Genomic DNA, 22,511 nt, shown 5'->3' on the forward strand with positions numbered 1-22,511 from the left:
TAATTTTACTTTAACAAGTTAAATTTGCACTAAAGATAAAATCCACATAATTATTGTTATCGGTTACTAAAATAATTATATTTACCCCCAAGAAAACGGGGGGGGGGAGTTCTTTGAAAGAGGAACCCTGTTATATTATCGCCCTGAGCTTAAGAATTTCTAGCTAGGGTTCTGTAATGTCTTGTGAAACAATAATTGAATCGGTCATACGGCTGGAGCATGTTATTTATTTTTGTTTGCCAAGGTTGAATATTTTATCTTTATCTTAAGTTGTGTATAAACCCACTCACAAACACTATTTATATGCATATTTACATAATTTACTACCTTTAACCAATCAATGTGCTAGCTTTAAGTTGTTTTTTTTCAAAAATCGAATAATTAAAAAATATGAACAATTTAACATGGTATTTCATTCAAATATACATCAATTTATTACGTATTCATACAAACTACTTTGGGGGGATTATGATAAACGATTTTAGGGGCGGTCTTGAGTGATGGGCACCCCTGTTTAAGGAGGTGAGGCAAATCAAGTATATTGTTCAGTCAAGCTAAGAAAAAGTTACTTTCAGTAGACACGCTGTTGTAATTAAATACTTTCTGGGGATTACGATATGATTTGAGTGGACGCGTGATATGATTTGGGGGGGACACGCATGACATGATTTTTGGGGGTATGCGCCATTGGCCTTGGGGAGGATAGGCACCCCTGCTGAGCACAAATTGTACCTAGAACGAACCCTGGCAATTATCATCATGTGAATTGCATATAAGCTACGCTGAAAAATTTCCAGTATTCTCCTATTCTGTACCCTTTCCAGAAAAATATTTTCGATCCGCCTGTGCGCGTTCCTGTTTATTTTGTTCGATTAATTTCGGTCATGGAGGTAAGAATGTGAGAGGAGTAAGCCCTGCGCGCTATTTCTGAAGCCGGGTCACGTGACAGAACCGGAGAAGTCAGACCAAAACATTCGAAGACGCCGTAAGAAAGCATGTAATTTTGTGTACTTTTGAATAAGATTTAGGAAGCAATGGTGCCTGCTCAACACACGGCTGTACTAACAGAAGCGACAAGAAACCTGAAGGAATAATATTCCATAAGCAAATAACGCTAGTTATAGTTTGTTTTGTAGTATTTAAGTGTAAAGTAAACCACGCGTTTGTAGTTGGAGCTTACTTCCGTGCTCCTTCCAGCCCGCGTGCGTTGCAGCAGCCGATGCGATGTTCTTCTGTCTGTTGAAGTCATTGGTTGAAGTAGATGCGGCCATCTTGCGCAGACAAACTTGAGCTCCGCCCACTGGCTTCAAAACGAAAGCAAGGAGTGATACGACCAGTGATGTGCGTCTACGCGTAAACAACGGTAGTCTACATTCTACACGTAGACTATTTTATACAAGTAGGTTACGTAATCTATGTAAACAACATGGCGAAAGGTGATTGCTTAGCAAAGGGCGCCGTGGAATTAAAAGAAAATTATATTGCTTATCAGTTGCTGATGTGTGAGGAGAACTTTTCATACTCTTTCTTCCAAACTCGAACAATTTCTCACCTAGGAAGAAACCTAATATAGGAAATATTCTAGTGTTTTATGGGAAAAATACCACTCTTGCCACACGACTGCCATCTGTTGTTGTTTTTTGCATACTATTTATCTTCTTCCATAGTTGATGATAGAAGAGAAGAGAAATTTTGTTGTAAATAGGATTCTTTTCATTTCGTTAGGAACCAATATAGTTGAAAATGTAACTTTCATTTCATGAAAGCCTTGAAAAGTAATTTTAATGCACTTTAGATTGTCTACGTAGTCTATGTAAACTACAGCCCAATGTAATCTACGCGTAGATTACGTGTAGACAACGCATGTAGACGTAAACTTATAGTCTACGGCACATCACTGGATACGACACTGCAGGCTAGTGTGCAGGACAGAATATTTTGGGACGGGATTTTTTTTCAATCCAGACATTTGGGACGGGAAAAATTCGTCAATTCCCGACAAAGTCTGGAAATTTTCGGGACGGGAAATCTACGAAATTTCCCGAAGCTCTGGAAATCTCGAATTCTACAAGTCATCTTCACTTTAAGTGATTGTCTTTGCATTTTAGGAATAAAAACTAACAATTTCCGATAAGTTCCAGACATTTGCAAGGAAAAAAACGTCGAGAATGAACGACTTTTTAAAATGACCATTCGGTATTTCTCGACTGCTCGGGATGCCGAAAAGTCGAGAAATCATTTCCCGAAGTCGGGATCGGGACGGGAAATTTTTTTCCCGATCCCGGTCGCGACTTTTCGGGATCCCGCACACCCCTACTGCAGGTACCTTATTTCGGTGGACACTGTCACCGGAACTCGTAGTTCAAAGAGCTTATATAACAAGAGTCCTCATTTGTCGAAAAACCCATATATCAAAGCGTATCACGTGCGCAGTCCTACCACCTTCGGTAACGTGCCGAACTACTTTCAGTAGTACGCGGGAGGCTTATTCTGACTGGCTCTAAACTTTCAAATGTGATTGGCTGATACATTTTTCTTCAAAATGGCGCCTGCCGGAGGTCACGATCAGCGGCGGATGATGGTTCTGAATTAGGTGAAGGGCTAGTAGGAAGATGGGGAAATAGACATGGCTGGTGTGCCTGCCGCTTCGCATTTCTTTGCGCTTTTTACGAAATTCTAGCACACGGTCCTTAATGCCCCGTGGTCCTTAATACCCCGGTTTACCTTACATTTTGTTTTGTACTGTATTAATAGTTAATACTGTAAGCACATATAAGAAATGCAAATTTAAATGTACTCCATGACATGGGTTAGGTGGCAGAACAGCCTCAGGCTGAACCTCGCCCACTCAAATAAAGAATTTGAATAGAATCAAAAAACATGTCGGCTCCTATGGCGGAGTGGTTAACACACTGCGCTACAATGTCAGGAGTCCTGGGTTTGAAATCCAGCCTGGACATGGATGTTTGTGAGTGTCCATTCATCAGTTTCATCATATCATCATGCATCCCCATCTTTGCAAATTAGCCAAAAATGGCAAATCAATCAATACATACATACAACATGTTCCACAATAATCTTGAATAAAATAACTGTAATGATAATTGGTACATTTCTCTTTGCTTACAGTGTGTGGGTGATGGCCCTGTCAGCTTGCATTGGCAACCTGTTTGTTCTCGTGGGGCGTTTCCTCGTCAAAGAACCCAACGCTGTTCACTCCTTTTATATCAAGAACTTGGCTCTTTCGGATCTTCTGATGGGAACTTACCTTTTCCTCATTGCTGCCTATGATTCGCACTACAGAGGGGTGTACATTATTCACGAGAGCTCCTGGAGGAAGAGTTGGCAGTGCAATTTCTGTGGTAAGTTGTAGTGTATCCTCACCTTCTGGAACACTTGTCATGGTAAGGGCGAGATGAGGACTAAGTTGTGAGGGTGATGTTTTTTTTTTTAAGCTTTTGTTTTGTAAGCCCACTTTATACAGACATATGCTAATGAGGACTGAACATACAGTTTAAAGTCAGATCTGACCCACTGTACAATGTCCCTCTAGCAGGTATTGAACTCGAGACCACTTCATTATAAGGTGACGATAGTACCATTATGCCACCAGGGAGACCTGATGGTGGTCAGTGAGTGTGAGGACAAGCCACGGGGATAAGGGCAAACCTTGCAGGGCATCATCAGAATGAGTCCATGGATGTTCAAGTTGATGCGACAGAGCTTTTTGCGATGCTGGAGGTTGCCATTTTTAACTCCTACTGTGACATTTTCATTGCAGTGTACTAGGAAATACTGTAGTAATTTTTGTATTAAATACAAGCTCCATCTTTCAGTTGTCTTATTGTACGTACTTTCATAGGCAGCCTCAATTAGTTTCAGCTTTTAAGTTTTTAACGACACATTTCCGGACCGGGGTTCATCATCTCATATTGGTACTTAGGTCAGTCTCCATCCACCATGCCAGTTTGAAGTCAAGGTCATGAAAGCATCCTGTACAATTAAATATAACAAAGAGAATCTTCATGAGAGGACACTGAACCACAGCTGTCTAGCGATACTGTCATCTCGTCATCAGCTACAGGTTTAATTGTTGCACTTGGAACAGCCATACTGTTGCCACAAGCCATAGGCATCATGGCAGATGGACAGATTGGGTATGAAATTTTACGTTTCTTTTCCCTGGAATAACCAGACACATTGCAGAGATGTTCACCATCCGGTGACCCTCATGAGGGCAAATCTCACCTGCAAACCCTAAATTGTGAGGGTGAAGTGAGAACTTGATCGGGTCATGATAGTAAGTTTATGTGTAAATCATAATCACGTCGAACTCTCCATAGGTACCTATGATTTACACATAACCTAAATGTGAGCAGCCTGAGGAAGGGAGCAGTTGCATCCCGAAACGTCGCAGGATTTACCTCGATACTCGCAAAACATAAGTTAGTAATATATATATATATATATATATATATATATATATATATATATATATATATATATATATAACCCCAACCCTGTGGCCGAGTGGTTAGCACATCGCACTGCGACACCAAGGGTCCCGGGTTCGAATCCCGCTCGGGCTTGGTTGTTTGTGAATGTCCACTCATCAATGTCATCATTTCATCACTCATCCCCACCTTCGCAAATTGGCCAAGAGGCACAAAACGCGAAGTAAAATAAACTAAATCAAACCAAAAACCAAACCAAACAGTGGGTTGCTAAGCACAGCCCTGCCACCTAGTGAGTTTACATGGAAACACTTCCAAGGCCATGTCTATTCAGAACACATATCAGGTGACTGAATAACACCCATTTCTTGTGTTTGAATATCACAGGTAAAGAATAAAAAAACAGTCCTGGAACTTTTCTGACAAAAAAAAAGTTTTGCAAATGATCGCTTGCTTTGAAATTCTATAAATAAAAAACTTGTGGTCCAATTGTGATGAGATTTTAGTTCGGTGAAGGCAGAAATGTTTTAAACACAATTCTAAATTTTCAGATTTTTAAAATTTGTCAACCGTTCTTATCAATTTTGCGAAACAACTTTTCCTTAGGATTGGGTAGTCCTACAAGTTCAATATTGGTCTTTTTTTGTAGTGCTTTTTTGCATCTGTTTTTAAAATCCAGTGTACATTCAGGCATCAGTGAGCTAAACAAATTTCATCATCTCTGTCATGTTGAAAGTTAATACTGATTTGTTACTTTCATTGTCATGTACAGAAGCTAGTAATGTAAAAGGCCATTATTAACCTAGCCTGTTGGAAAGCAGTGCTTCCAGTTTGATACCTTGTACAGTACCCACTAGAGTGCTTAAGTATGAAATCTAGTTTCACAAGAAACAAAATATCCAAGGAGCTTTCCAGTTGTATGAGGGAAAGTCTAGCTCCAAATGTAGCATATTTGCGAAGATCAAATCATACTGCCACAATGCCATACTTTTCATTGTGTATTCGTACAACTTGCACATATAAGTTACGAGAAGAAATGAACAGAAACATCCATGCATTAGGAGCTTCACACATTCAGCAAATGGAAAGCTACTTTTCTCCAATATACAAATTTAAATATGCTAGAAAACATAGCTTACTCGGTCAGTATAGAGACAATTTTAAATGATATATTATTATTTATTTATTACATATTATACGAGTATATACTGAGGTATTTAATGCCTCAATACAGCAGTTGTACACATAGAAAACATAATATGCAATTAGATGTGACATACAAAATATTTAGATAAAACATTCAATTACAGATAATTAAAACCATGGACTCAAAACTAAAACTAACATGAAAACAATGAAATGCTAAGAAACGTAGACATTGAATCATAATAGAAAACAATAGACTTACTTAAAATCCAGCAACTGCATTGACGCTTATTAGAATAATCCCTAGAACAGGGAGGAAAATTAAGGTGCTTTCAAATTTCATAACTGTAATTAAGGTAAATGAACATTTCAAATAAACATAAATCAGTCTAAATTTTTCTATTTGTGTAGGACAATTCTCAGAACAAATTAGAATATATGCAAATCCATATGTTGCAAACAATACAAAAAAGTATTTTAAAATGCAGAAATATTTTGTTGCATGATAAAATGTGTTCAGATGACAGCAATATTTTAAAGATAAAGTTACAATTTTAACAACTCCTCTCTACCATTTCGGACCTTGCTTTTTCCAATATGAAGATGGAAATGATACAACAGTGAATGGTTACGAAATTGTTGTGACCTTATTTGAATGGCATGTATATTGAACATTTGTGGTTCTAGCAGGATGGTACTACCTGCCACACCTCCCATGATACAATTGCCTTGCTGCATGACAAATTTCCGGACTGAGCCCTTTCGTGCAACGGCGACGAGAACTGGCCAGCAAGGTCATGTGATCTTACACCCTGGGACTTCTTCCTTTGGGGGTATGTGGAATCGTGGCTAAATCGAGGAGCAAGTCTGTAAATTTTATCGATAGAGTGACTACATGCAGAGCAAGTCATACATGCATGAGTACATATGACAGATATTATTTTACATCCTTAATGGGCAACATGTATCCTTTGTAATGATATATACCATTTCATGAAAATAAACACATTTTTTCATGTTATTAAATCTGGTGTTCTTGTCATTTCTATTTGCATTAAGATTTTCGTCCATCATTTAACAAATTTATAACTTTCGTTCTTCTCTGTTTATCAGGATTGTTGAGTACCATCAGCTCTGAATCATCAGTGTTCATCCTCTCGATCATCACTTACGACAGGTTCGTGTCCATTACACAACCACTAGAAAGGCCTCACTCTACGTTCCGTTTGGCTGCTATTAATATGTCCATTGTTTGGTTCACCTCTGCGGCCATTGCTCTTCTACCAATCAGTGGACTGAAGTACTATGGGCAAGAGTTCTATGGAAACAATGGAGTGTGCTTACCTTTGCACATCCATGATGCATTCGCAAAGGTAAGAACTGTTAAATGCATTGACATTTGATTGACGAGTGATTTACGTTAAGAAAATATCAATATCATGTTGATTACACCTATAGAATTATTGTGTTATTAATTGATGAGTAGAAAAAAAAGTGCATCATAAATGAATAATTTTAATGAATAAAAATTTCGGTACAGCATAAAATGTTCTAAAAATAGTAAGGCTGCAAACTTTGCCTTGCACAAATATCATTTTATGGTCTGCCTGATGACATAGTGGTAATGTCATTACGTTGTAATCAAGGGGTCTCAGGTTTGATAGCAGGTGGAGGCCAATAGTGGTTTTATTCCCAACTTAAACTGTAGGTCCAGTGCCAATTAGCCTATTTGTGCATAGTGTGGACTAAAAGAACAAAGACCACTTTATTATCAAATAACCACAACCGTTGGGCCAACGTCAGTTTTTACGTGGGAAAGGTTGGCTTTACGTTGGTTGGCAAATTGATGTTGGTCTTACGCTGGGCCAATGTTTGCCCAACCATGGAAAAGTGAGTCAAAATCAGTTTTAAAAACAACTTTTTCAGGAATATGCTGTAAATTCTAGAGTGTAAAATAACTGACATGTAACAGTGTTTCTTTTCGAATATTTCAGTCACAGCACATACTGGAAATATAATATATTTTTAATGAAAGTAGAAGATATTTTTAACTTGCAGTCACTCAACAGTCCTTTGCAGTGGCGTGGCGTGACTTTTAAAAAGTGTTACCGGCTATCAATCAGAACGACAATTATGCCTGCTAGACGTTATTACACCCCCCCCCCTCCTTCGGGAGAGAAAACATGTCTTCGAGCTAGATATTTGTTCATTCTTGTTTTGCAATCAGCACATTGATTTAGCCACAAACACTCCTAGAAAGAATTACCACTCATGAGACAGTTACCACAAAAATCCAATGAATAGTGGTAGACTTTTGTCAATTCTTCATCTGTCTCCGTTTCTTTGAAATGAGCTGCGAAGGGGAAGAAGAAGAACCACACTTTTCTCAGGTCAGTTTGACGTTTGTGTGGTTAGCACTGAGCAGATGACAGAACTCCGCTCCTTCGTGGAAGGGAAACCCAGCTGTACGTACTACTGTTGCCAACTTAGTATTTTGGAGCAAGGTTTGTCCAAATCACGAATCACAGCAAGGAACTATATTTTCATCTATTACCTAACTGGTCTCAATTGTAGTTAAATCCAGCCTTGGTTTTGCAGTCTACCTCTAGTTGCTTCACAGAAATTGCATTCCTATTTTAGGAGGGATTTAGCTCTTTTTCCGATGTGACAACACTGGCTGCCCCGGTAGGTCTGAACGGCAACAGGGTCCCTTAACAGGCATATGAATAACCCCATAAAGTCCTTCCCCGCTCTTTCCTTGCATTGCCGCCCTCTTCTTCCTTGTTGCCTCTTGAGGGTAGCAGAACGGCCTCCCTCTTCGCTTCTGTCGGCTGCAGAAAAAATGTCCTAGGCAATATCTCCTCGACGGGAACGGTGTTCATTAATGTATTTAAAAATGTTGTCATTTTATTGAAACAACTTTTTAATTCTTTACATTTTGATGTTACCTGCAGTAACACCGCCTCTGGTCCTTTATCAGCTGCCATGGAAGAAAGATGTGTTGGTATTCCTTATTGTTTCTCTCTTTAGCTTTAGTAGAACAAGAGCATTCTTACAGATATTATTGTGAAGGTGGTTAAACAATGTTACATGCAGAATAAATTCCATGAAAGGTGGAAAACTAAGTACACACTAGAAAGTTTTTGTGCTACCACTACATGCCTGTATGGGAAATTGAACCTAGGACTTCATTCGAAAACAATAGCAAAACCCAGTGCAATATTAAAATGCCTAAATAAGGTTACAGCATAATATTTATATTCTGGGGTTTGTAACTATTCAAAATATTTTCATGTGCCAAGTGTTGATACAGGCAAGAACACATGAATAGTAGAAGTACATTGAAGTGGTATTTGCTAAGCCTAATATCTTAAAGGATAACTGAACTAATTATATCTTGGTGATTAGCCAAAAGTGGCAGAAAATTAAATTATGCAAATCAATCAAATAATTATGTCAATGTTCTTTACTAGCACATAATTTATTACATGGAAGTTTCATCAATGAGGCACGACCTTTGCCTATTTAGCACTCTTTTAGTGCCTGCATATAAGAGCTCTACTAACCGCAACCTTTCTCTCTTCTAAATACTAGGGCTGGGAGTACTCAGCAGCCATGTTCATGGTTGTGAACGCCATAGCCCTCGGCTTCATAGGCTTTGCATATTTCAAGATGCTTTCGGTGATCAGAGAGTCCAGGCTGTCCCTCAGGTCCACACAGGAGAGGCAGGACCGTGTTGTAGCTCAGAGGTTCGCAGTCATCGTGGGAACAGACTGCCTCTGCTGGGTGCCAGTCATTCTCATCAAAATATTGGTCCTCGCAGGTAAGGAATGGCATTCCTCCAATATAAATTCAACTTTCAATAATATTCATAAAATGAATGTCTTGTAACTTGTATAAGTGTATTGTAAACATAAAAGACGACCCACCTGGAAATTTTCCAATTGGTATTGATAGCCAATATGAGTTTTTACACACTATTAGAACCAATTGGTCAATTGTAATGACTTGTATTCAATTGGAACCAATTGGTCAATTGTAATGAATTGTGTTGTATTGGAAGCAATTGGTGAATTGTAATGACTTATGTTCAATTGGAACCAATTGGTGAATTGTAAGGAATTGTGTTCCATTCAAAAGTCTTTTATTGTTTTCAGTATATTGCTATATATAAAAAACACTACTATTATAATTTATAAATTGTAATGAATTGTGTTTTATTGGAGCCGATTGGTGAATTGTAATGACTTGTGTTCAATTGGAACCAATAGGTTAATTGTAATGAATTGTGTTCTATGGAAAAGTATTTTATTGTTTTCAGTATATTGCTATATAAAAACACTATTATTATAAGTAATGAAAAATTCTTATGTTAATGCAGTGTAAATGCAATGGAGAAATCATATAAAACAACTAAAACATATCTCTGTGGAATTTGCTACTTAGGAATATCTGTACTTTCACATACAAAAAAAGTCACGTATATGAACACGTTTTTTAAGTTTGTAGCTTTATTGTGCTTAACACACTTGTAGAAAATCGAAAACCATACTATTTAAGTCATAAATTGTCTTCCTACATACATGCGAAAACAGCAAAACAAATTAGATTAAACAAAGATCTGACGCAAAACACTGTCAAGGTTGACTAAGTAGATCAAAGATTGCTCATTTCTCCAATTACACAGACATAAGAATAACAATAGGAATTCCATATTGAAAAAAAAACAACTAATACGAACATTTATTCCAACTACTAGCTGCTTTAAGGTTGGGTTAGTTCTTAAGAATAAGTTATTTTTAATTATTCATTGAATTATATCTGAATTCAGTAGTATGCATTAGATTTCAAAATAAATTCAATTCAAATGTGCTGATTCTCCAGTAAATTTAATTACAGAAAATGTGGTGTCAAGAATTAAGCTACCTATGCTTTGAGTCAATAAAAGAATTTATAACATATTGCAGAAAAGTACCATACAAGTACATTCCAATTGAATGTAATTCACCGATTGGTTCCAATTGAACACAATTCATTACAAGTTACCAATTGTTTCTAATAGAGCATCTAAAAACTCATATTGGCAATTAGTAAATTTGTTTTTCCAGTACAATATCCCTACTGTTGAAGTACAGTGGCTGTAAAGTAGGATTTCAGTACATTTGAGATCATAGTAGAAGACAGTAGTATTATTTGTACACTGTAAACAGTAGCAATTTCCAGCAGGGTTAGTACACACTAATTAGATGAACTTTCCAATTTATTCTACAACTGAAAACAATTGGTTTCTACATATACAAACTTACAATTGGATTCAGTTGAGATTTCAATTGAAGTAAATTCATTCTGATACCTTTATGTGGCATCCAATTGAATCAAATTCATTCTAATTGAAACCAAAACAATCCGATTGAAATTTCAATTGGAACCAATAGATATTTCCAGCTAATTACATTTTTGGTATATGGAAGAAGAGATTTCAATGTGATTTCAGAATAGATAAATGCCACAATTTTGTTAAAAAATATATAAAATAATATACCAGTCTTGTAATTTATGTACTGACAGAGAAATTTACTGAACATTTTGTGGTAATAAACTGCCAAAATATAAACCTGTGTTTCATGCCAGCAAACTCACACAGTGGCTGATGCTGAAACAAAAGGCTGGAAACTTTTGAAATGAGATGCTACCAGATAATGCTGAATATCAAATGGACAGACAAAGTAACAAATAAAGATATTCTGAGATTCACACATAGCAGGAGAAGAATGTGGAAATAGAATATCCAAAGAAAATGCAGAATGGTGGTGGCTGCTGGCACATTAAGGAATAATGAAAATACAGGGTGTCCGGGCTAGAGGTATACAAAATTACACACATCTGTAAAGTTTATTAACTTTCTTGTCCCAGTTTTGTAGAAAGTAACTCGAAAAGTTTTTATGTATGCTGGTATACCTCAATGTGGGCACCATTTGTAGCTCGACAGATATCCAAACGATACTCAAGCCCATGCCAAGTGTTGACCAGCATTTGAGGCGCTATTAACGGATCGACAATACGCTGTCTGAAATCACCCAATCGTGAACTTTCCTCTTGTACACAACATCTTGAATGAAGCCCCATGCAAAAAAGTCTAATGATGTCAAATCTTGGGATCTCGTTGGCCAGGCAGTTTCTGCGCATGCATGACTCGACAGCACGAATGATCATACAAGTGTTACGATACAAACAATAACAATACAAACCATAAATATGAAGGCAGGGGAACCAAAGGAACAAAGAAGAAAGAAGAGAAGGAAAAGAGTTTGGAATAAGTAGGGAAATAAAAAAGAACTTGAGGAAACCAACTTGAGAGTAAGCACTTAAATGCTTGGGTTGATCTTTGGCCAAAGCCAGTGAAGCCTTTTTCAAAATTTGCACTCCTTTCAAAAAACCAGTATGATATCCCAAAATCTGAAAAATTAAATATTCTTAGAATTCCTTCTAGAGCATTCTCATGAATCTTTCTGTGGTTTCCTGTTAGTGTTTTCTAGGTATGTTCAATAAGTGTACATAGCCACAGAACTATTTCAAATATCTACACAACAGGGAAAGCAAACCACAGGAAGATTCACATATGTATGCTCAGGTGCGCGCCCAGGATTTTCGTAAGGGGGAGGGGGTTATGAATCCAACACTTTTTCCAGTTCACAGGTCAAATTTCTTGTAATAAATTTGATAATTAATATACTTTGGGTTTTCCCCAATGAACGCAATCAATGTATTTGCTATGGATGCTTCATGTTTTTATTTTTTAAGTCACACTTGTGATAAGAAGAAAAGCATCATATAAAAAGCACCTGCTTGAATATTTTCAATTATTAATATTTTATATTTAATTGCTCAAATATAATTTTCAAACAAAAATATGTACACTCAACATTGTAACAACATTAAAGAGATTAAGACTACTTGATGTCTTAAAGACAGTAATAAATAAGGTACCACAGTTGAACAATTTAAATTCTTAATTTAGGCATCGAGGTTTCTGTGCGAGTTCTGACAATATATCCCCATGAATGTTCAGAGCAGCTAACCCATTTAATCTTTTTTCGCAAATGGTATTTCGAAGATAGGTCTTTAACCGCCTCAAAGTTGAGAATGATTTCTCATTTGATGTTGTTACCGGGATTGTACATAATATGCACAAACGTGTGTTTACCCAGGGAAATATTACATCACTGCATATATCAATTGTTTCAAGAGCATTTACTGGACGTGTTTGCATTACTGCAAGATGACGATACCACAGTTTCATTTCAGTGGGAGCGTCATCGCCTTGTAATCAAGGTGTCCCTGGTTCGATACCCGGTGGAGGCTCATAGTGGTTCGGATCTCACTTTAAACTTTAGGTCCAGTCCCGATTAGCATTACTGTGCATAAAGTGGACTTAAGACATCAATTCAATCAACATTGTACTTGTTGTGATGATTTTGCTAAATATTGTGTACATTTTTGGCATTGTATTATTATATTATTGGTCAAAACATTTGTTTGACAGTGGCCAAACAAATATGAACTCCTTCAGTGATTAACAATTTCTACTACAGTGTCATTAATGTGTCATATTCATTTTCATATTAGGTCTATGGAGAGGAATTTTGTATGTTGTTAATGTTATGGAACTGGGAAACCAACTGTTGAAGGGGCCACTCCCCCCCCCCCACCCCTCCGAAGTCCAGCACCGCACTGCAGGATCTGTCACTGAGCCCGACAAAATCTTGCCAGACAGTGCTCGAAATGGAAATTCCTAGCCGAAAAGGGAGGGGATATTTGATCGACTTTGGAGATACGAGGAGCTACATCCTTGTATGGATCAACATGGAGACAATACAGTAGGTGGAGGATGCTCAATATGCAAATTATTCTAATTGGGGGTATGCTTTGTGAAACTTTCTTAACTGGAGGCAGCATCCCCTACTTTGACCACTGATGCCAGAAAAGGTGCTTTCAGAAAATGAATTTATTACTGCACACACATATTACTTATTGTATTTGTTGCGTTTGTACAAGAGAAATATTCAGAAGATTTATAAGGAATATTTACAGTTCATAGAATGCCTACCTAGTCTATCCCATGTCGTAATACAAATTTTATCCCTTTCCTACAAAATAATAAAACTGTCCATGGCAACCGTGATTTTATAATGTGGTTGCATACATATACACTGTATAGTAGCACCAAGCTTTCTGGGACCTCGGAAAATACGTGAACCATAGGCTTTCCCATGGCTTTAACTAGCGACACTAGTGCCACTGCTCTGATGCCAGGGTTTCAAATGCCTTGGTGGATCTATAGGATAGGTAATATCGTTATCCGAGGTTTCGTGAACAAAACAAAAAGTAAATTGTTTTAAAGTCCATTTTATATTCCGATACGTTAATCGGGACTGGACTTAAAGTTTAAATCATTGAGGAAACTTGTTCATCTTCATGTTCTCTCGCCCTGTGAAAGTTTATTGGTGATATAGGGTGACTTCCTACACACGTCTTCCAGACATACACACGCAGGCACCCCCCTCCCCTGCACACACACGTTTGTATGCTTACAGCACATCCTGTGCCCTCCCAGAAAAACAATTCTAAATCTGCCTATGGATATATGTGATATCAAATAATGAACGTCACTTACCTCGAGAGTTCCTTGACATAATTTTGCAACAAGGTTTCCAATATCTTCTGTTATGCCTTCTTGTTGAATATCAAGAGTCTGAAAGCTCGCACGTTTCACTCTCGCAATTCGGATGGAATTCCTCTGAACTTAAATCGACCTTTTCTGACGCTCTATTTGTGGAAGGTGAAGCTTCAACTTCCATTTTTTGTTTCTTTTGGAAATAATCTAATAATGTATTTCTCCTCTTTTCTCTATCCATCTTTAGTTCCACGTCAAAAATCTATTACACACGCAGAAACGTAACACACAAGACAACAACTTGAACTCGCTACAACCCCAGTGAACACCAGGACTTTGGACAAAGATACCGGGCGAGTGTTTGTGGTTTGGAATGTCTGAACCATGCATCTAGCTTGGTCCAGCTCAAATTACGTCACCAGTGTTGACAGCAACCAGTAGTGTCAGTGTCAGTAGTGTTGGCAACTGCTAAATTATTTACGCAGAAATTCAAGTGACATCTTTCACAAATTTTACAAGAAAATTCAATAAACTGAAGGCTGGAAATTGGTTGAGGAAAAAAAATATCTAATTTGTAAAGAGAACAAGAGTAAATCGTATAATATTTTGGCATATTAATTGTTTTTATTTTGTTTATGAAACTGACTGGGCCAGTTGGGCTATATAAAGCATCCCTCACCCCCTCCCTTCCTCCCGGCATGCTATTGTACAAAACTTCGCTTGCCTCCTTCGTAAAACCATGTTTCGCTACTGCCTGCAACAATTATTATTATTATTACAATTATTGATATTTTGAAATAAATATGCATCCAGGTGTGAGATAAGATTTTGACTTACTTTGCCTACTAATTGTAGTGATTCAAATCTCACAGAACTTTGCTCTGCTGGCATAAATGGTATAACAAGGGGAAAGAAAGAAAAGGGAAGTTAGCAGCACTGTCGTAACAGGAGAGGGAGGGTCATTCTCCTAAGAGGGTCATCGTGGGTGAAAGAAAGGGGAGGAGGGATTCCTTCAGTTCGCATTCCAAGGGTTACGGCTCTTTTCTTGACCATACTGAGAAGGAAATTCTCCTTTCTTTTCAGTGACTAAGGAATGAATGAATGCCTGTGCATTGCTGTTACTCAACTCCAATATTATCAAAAGTAATTGAAGAAGCAAATACATTTCTCATTGCCAAATGTAAACATTTTACAATATTGGCGATTTGGTACTCAAACACATTTATTAAATAAAATTTATTTCACTTTTGCTTTGAATTTTTTTAAATGACGAAACCAATGGGGGGGTTTAACACCCACCAACCCCCCACCCCCCTGGGCACGCCACTGTGTATGCTCTAGAATTCTAAGCATATGATATTCTTCAAATTTTGGAAGATCATAGCAATTTTTCAAAACAAGTGGACAAACTGAAAAGGCTTCGCTGACATCAGCCAAAGGCGCAGTCAAGTTTTAACCCATAAGCTGTAGCGTGGGTCATCATGGCACGCAACTAACATTTGTTTCTTTACCAATCCATTACGGTTTGAGGTAAGTGGGCCATACTTGCAGTAGCTTCTTATCCCCTTCTGCCCTCCACAGTCCCACACATGATATTCGGTTTGCGTTCACGTGTCAGCAAGAACCCGGTAGAGGCACAAGTGGTTCGGATTCCACTTTAAACTGTAGGTCCAGTCCCGATTAGCCTTACTGTGCATAAAGTGGACTTAAAACAGCAACTAAAACCAAACCAAACGTGTCGGCAAGAAAGGTTGTATGTGGGTCGCTGTGACTCACCGTGACCATTTATGTTTGTGCAAGTATACAGTGCTGGACATATGGAAAGAAACTAATTAGCACCTATTTCATGCAAAAGTGTACTATATTTCTTTCCTTATTATATTACTATTCAAAAAAAACTCATTCTTTGTTTTTTCCTAAAGATATACTTATAATTTGAGACACACACAGAAATGGTGCATTTATTCAATTAAGAACACAAAAATGTTAGTAAAAATAAATATGTACATTTATTTATTTGCCTAATGATGTAAAATAAATAACAGAAGGTCAAAACAAATAAAAAATATCTTCAAATATTGAAAAGAAGAAAGTGTAAATTTGTGGGTCACGGTGACCCACCGCGACTGCATTAAATTGTGAAATGAGCGCGATCTCTCCCAGGTTAAGAAAAAGCAATACAGAGCTACTAATTAAATTTTCTATGTTATATTTTATACCATAAAACAAAAGGTATTTGAACTCCCTATACTATTATTTCCTTTTCCCACACAGGTCTCCACATTCAAAAAGACTTGTATGCCTGGTTAGCTGTTTTTGTTCTGCCCATCAATTCTGCCCTCAACCCTGTGTTGTACACTCTCACTACAAAACTTTTTAAGCAACAGGTAAGGGCATCCTTTTAATCAGATGTGTCTATAAATCTATTTCAGAAATGCTTGGCAACTTCAACCACACACCAAATTAAGGACTTGAAAAAATGGAATTTAATTATAAGTTTGTGTTCCAGATAATGGAAAAGACGAATGCAAATTAATATATTGGAACAAAGTATTTACTTGTCTCTAAGACTGACGTTTTAAAAAAAATCTATTAATTTCGCTGGGCACTGTTACCATTCTCTAGGAAACTTGTTGTATTGTAGTATAAAAGCTAGTGTAATAAAAATCAGTTTAATAGATAAGTATGTACCTTATTCTGGTATATTAAAGCTTGTGTGTGTTAACACAGGTGTACCAGCATAAAATTAAATATGCAACAATTGTGTATTGAGTCAATCCTTTTACTTAAATATCTAGCACATTTCTTCAAACCAAAATTGCAGCCACACATGCTTAAAAGTTTTTTTACCTGCTTTTGTGCAGTATTTTGTTTTTCGTTTCATCAATTTGTCTATAATTAATTTTATACAGGAGAATCTGATTAACAATAAAGACTGAACAGAACAAAATAAGAGTAATTGTAATTTGTTTTATTTTTGAAAATATGCATTTGCATAATAAATATCATTAATGTATCTTACTATTTGGCACACAGCAAATGTACTATGTAGAAATTTCAGCAAAAAATGCAGGTTCAACCAGGACTCAACCCACGGGTTGTGTGGCATATTTAATGTAATTTAAAAATAAAAAAATGTTATGTATTCTATACGTCATCAACATTATAACTTTAACCACGACAAAAGTCTCAACATGTACTTTCCTTCAGTTTTCTGGGTCTTCCTGATGATATAGTGATAATGCTGCTGCCCCATAATACTTTCACTTGTGAATTTCATGTAGAGGAATCTTTACCACTGAGTAATTGGATGTGTTTGTGTAAATTGAACGAAGACTAACATTGTAGGGTAGGATATGTTTGTAAGACCAGAATTTCATTCTAATATTGTACCAACAGTGCTATTCAATATTTGTAAATACGTGTGCATTTCAATTTGCAACCATGTTGTAGTGGAAATTTTAGTTCAAGATGAGCGAACTTTGTTTACATTTGGGTTTTGTTTGCTTGTAAGTAAGACATGTAAATAATTACATCTAAAATTACACTAAATATATACAAGAATGGGATTTTTATGGGTTCTGGACCAACTCCAGGCATGGCCTCATTTTGAACACAGCAATACAGAGTTTGTTAAACGGTGAGATGGAATTAAATTTTTCTTTCCCAGACTGAATTTTCATTAAGGTTTTGCCCCCTGATCACAGGGTGTGCACATGCCTATGTCTTAGGGGGCAAGGTCTCAAATACACAGGATGTTACCGTGACCTTGTTCCAAACTTGCAGGGTGGATGGAGACTCATCCAAGTACCAATATGAGATAAGGAACACCGGTCCGGAAATGCAACATTAACAAGTTATGGACCAAAACTATTTGGGAATTTATATGACAGTGGAATAAGACAGGTGAAAGTTGCAGCTTGTAAATGTAATGCGGACAGTGTATTAGCACTCTATGATGAAAACGTTATAGTAGGTGTTCAAAATGGCAGCCCCCAGCATCGAAAGAAGCTCCGTCGCATCTGCTCTGAGTTGTTCTGACGATATAGCAAGGATTCATGCCAACAGATCCTCTTCACTCAAACAATTGAGGATTGGGTACTGAGCCGAGGGACACCTTTTCCATCCCCTTCTGGCAACTACCCTGCTGCCTGTAATATTGTCAGAATGATTACGGGGATGTTACAGCAGATGCAATACAGCTTCTTGTGATGCTATTGTGCCTGCATCGATGCTTGGGGCCACCATTTTGAACACCTACTGTAACGTTTTCATCGTAGAGTGCTATGGTACACTGTAGTAACATCCGTATTAAATCTACAAGCCACATCTTTCACTTGTCTTATTCCACTGGCATAGGAAGCCCCGAAATAGTTTTGTCTCGTAACTTTTTAATGGTGAATTTCCGGACCGAGGTTCCTTATCTCATATTGGTACTTGAGTCAGTCTCCATCCACCCTGCAAGTTTGGAACAAGGTCACAGAAACACCCTGTATATACACAATGTAGGGATTCCCCAGGACAACTCTAATTTACTAAGCAAGTTAAAACAAAAAAGATACTGCCAATAACTCCATCACGGCAAACACTAACAAATTAAGTATTGGCTATAGAGTGTTGATACCTTACCACTAGAGCAGGATATTTATGGTGAATAAAATATCAAGAGTTTGGTACAAAAACTGGGCACCTTTCAGCATCAAGAGCGGTACAAAAAATTGCATTTCAGTGTTAAAACTGTGATTAAAACCATAAATTTGATTTAAAAACAAACAATTTATATTATACATTTTTATTATACAAAAATAGTTGTCAGAGTATTAAGATTATTCCTCTTTAAAAGAGTTCATTTGTGCTTCTCAAATATTTACAGCAATATTAATCAATTTTCCATGATTTGCATAACTCGCAGGATAATTCAGACTTTAAAAAAATGTTTCAGTGTATAATCTCTAAATTCCATGTTTAAGAGATTATTTCACATTTTGCAGTTCATTTTGTATTATTTCGTGACAAAACATGGTAGGAAAATGTACCTCACACCTTACAGAAACATGGAAAAATAAATATTGTATTATAGTATGTCGTTTTACATTTTGTGTTTCCGTCATACTCCACACATAGCCAAACTGGGGTCAGTGTTACAATTTAATATAACATTTCATTTTTATGCTAATCACATGGATAACTCGTACAGCAATTTATGGATCTTGGAGAATGAGGGGAGGGGGTCTAATGCATAAAAATACAGAAACATATGCTGTTAGGTAGGTAGGTGAATAGGTAGATAGATAGATAGTTTTATTCACCTTTAGAATGAGTATAATCATGGTTGTCCTTGGATAACATTTCACTACATGTCACTAGATTTTTTTTTTTCTTACGGATTTAAATGATATACTAGGTATACTACTTCATGGGATGAATTGCAATTCAATACCTACATACAATACACGGAATGAAGCATAATACAACACAATGGTCAATAGTACATAAAATTATTGAGTGGTTAGCACATCGCGCTGCGACGCCAAGGGTCCCGGGTTCGAATCCCGGTCGGGCTTGGTTGTTTGTGAATGTCCATTCATCAATTTCATCATTTCATCACTCATCCCCATCTTCGCAAATTAGCCAAGAGGCACAAAACGCGAAGTAAAATAAACTAAATCAAACCAAACCAAACCAAAATCAAATTATTGAGTGAATGAAGAAGAATACATATCATAACACAGATATATCAAATTTGTAAATATAGAAATGTTGTGTACACTTCAATGTATATATACACATTGTAAGTAGGCAAGCATTTTTTCATTTGTTACATATCAAAAAATTCATCAACTTTGTAATACATATTCTCCAAGAGAAATTCATTACATGATTTTTTTGGAATACATTAGGTAATTAATGGTATAGTTTTAATCCTGTGTGGTCAATAGTATTTTTTGTTAACTGTAATCTTATGGTCTCTAAATGAAAGTTGTTTGTTGTTCTTGTGTGGTGTTCATGGAAGTTGCTGATACCCGGTAGAGTCACATAGTGGTTCGGATCCCACTTTAAACTGTAGGTCCAGTCCCAATTAGCCTTGCTGTTCATAAAATCAGTGGACTAAAACACCAAATCAATCAATGAATCGTGGAAGTTGCAATTTTGGTTAAATAAGTGTGCATGCTCGTGTATGAATGAAACTATTTCTCAAATATATAAACAAGACACTGGTAATATACGAAGATAGTTACTTGATGATTACCACATTATAAGGGTATCTTATTAGGATTTCTGGTTTGTTGCAGATATCAAGGCTTCTCTATACTTGCAAGAGGAAAGATGAACATGCACATTCAGGCGATAATTCCAATTTCTCACTAAGCTTTGGGGCAAGTGGTAAGCGGGGCATTTTAACTCATGTAAGTAAGAAGCTACAATTTTATGAATATGTAATCACTAACAAGCATCCAGTTTTCAATATTTGTTATTTCAAAAAATTTCAAATACTGCTACCTAAAGTTTCACACATGTGGATTTTGAATACACTACAATATTTGTGCAAACATTTTATTGCTGTATTTCGCTACATAATCGTCACAGATTTGTGCCAAATTTTTTTTGGAAAAAAGTGGTGTGCTACCATTTTGTGAAGCTTTTTTAAAAATAAATTATGCCGTTATTACCTATATTTGAAAGACATTTATTACCATGTAAACTGACTTTGGTGCAAGCTTAGGATGCACAGAATACTCGCAAATATACTTAAACATTGAATAGTCCAAATTTACACAAAATTTCTTTGTGGCATCTTTGAAAACATTTTTCCAGCCTGAGAAAAAGCTAACACATAAGTTGTTATCAATTTATGCGTAGTTGCATATCAGTATTACACTTCAGACAATTTTCAACAGAGTTATGAAGTACGAACTTACAAAATTTATTTCTATATTTTCTATATTTATTAATTTATTTCAAAATATATATATTTCTATGTTTGAAAATTCTACACCGTAATCTCACGGATTGATGTGATAATTGTGCAATGAAAGGTTCCACACCAACTTTTGGACTGAAAAAGCACTGTGTGGTGATTGACTTTGACATTCAGATACATTGCTTCAGAATGTGATGCATTAACATGAATGGAACACAATAACATCATCCACAAATTTCTGACGAAAAGTCGAGATACTACAAAACAGCATTCAACTGGCAATGTGTACACATCCGCAAGTAAAGAAAATAATCATGGCGAATAGTGAGAAAAATAATTCACTAATTACTGCACAATTTTGAAAATTATTAATATCTGTTGAACTTCTTAATGGCAATGTTTCAAAATATTGCCAACTATATCTGCATATGGAATTCCAAATGGTGAATTTTGCCCTCAGCATACATGCCTTTAAGTACATGGTGAAGTGTGGGGGTAGGGCCCTACACATTCTCGATCTCGGCCATAGCATAAGTGACATGATTAGCACCACTTTACAGCCATCTCTATGCCCCAGTTAATCATGGATTACCGACTGGATGAACTCTATAGCCATTTGATGTGAGGACATTGTCAGAAAAATTCCCTTTCCTGAGATCATCCAAAAGAGGAATTGACCTGGATCTCCTATGTGGTAAGCAGATGCCCTACTGATGGTACTGCCATGAATTCTTGGCTGTTTGGGAAAAAAATCACTTAAGCCAAAAAAAAATACAGCAGACAGTTTTTTTATGTTTATTATTTTAATAGCAAATATCACAGACATGATATAAGTGTTGAGTAATCACTGTTTAGAATTTTTACACATGGCAAATATAAAATTATAATATTTTCTTTAATTGATTCAGTGTGACATTCTTGCACCAGCTATGCATTTATTTCAATATCGTTGGAATAGGTTCTGCTACTGAAAAAAACAAAGTGTAGCACAAGAGAGTATGAATTTCTCCCCATGAGTTTGCAAGTGGAAGCATTTTTTTTTAAAAAGTTCACCATTAAGCTAGATTCGATCTGTAAAAAATATGATGAATAAGTATTTACAGAATCCTATGTATCGCTTATGGACAAACAACTTCAACTTACTGCTAATCAATGGAAGTTTCAACTTTTCCCAACACAAACAAAATCTTCAACATGTCCTAATTCCGTTCATGTGTTTTTCTACGCCATGGGAAGTTTGATATTTCCAAAGGAGTAAAATAATACTTATGGGAGTAAAATAATACTCCCATAAGCGTAATGCTAAGTTTATTCC

At 36.6% G+C, this 22,511-nt stretch overlaps 1 protein-coding gene across 1 annotated transcript in view; it reads left to right on the forward strand.

The window, feature by feature from the left end:
• Positions 1-22,511, forward strand: part of LOC146003487 (uncharacterized) — a 328,072-nt gene that overhangs the window by 299,114 nt on the left and 6,447 nt on the right. The window contains exons 15-19 of the mRNA XM_083141777.1: positions 3,130-3,362; positions 6,714-6,973; positions 9,195-9,423; positions 16,549-16,661; positions 20,568-20,681. Coding sequence (XP_082997903.1) covers positions 3,130-3,362; positions 6,714-6,973; positions 9,195-9,423; positions 16,549-16,661; positions 20,568-20,681 — 949 coding nt within the window. The remainder of the gene's footprint in view (positions 1-3,129; positions 3,363-6,713; positions 6,974-9,194; positions 9,424-16,548; positions 16,662-20,567; positions 20,682-22,511) is intronic.

The sequence above is a fragment of the Lepisma saccharinum genome, chromosome 20 (genome assembly GCF_977018435.1).
Source record: "Lepisma saccharinum chromosome 20, izLepSacc3.1, whole genome shotgun sequence".
Lineage (NCBI taxonomy): Eukaryota > Metazoa > Arthropoda > Insecta > Zygentoma > Lepismatidae > Lepisma > Lepisma saccharinum.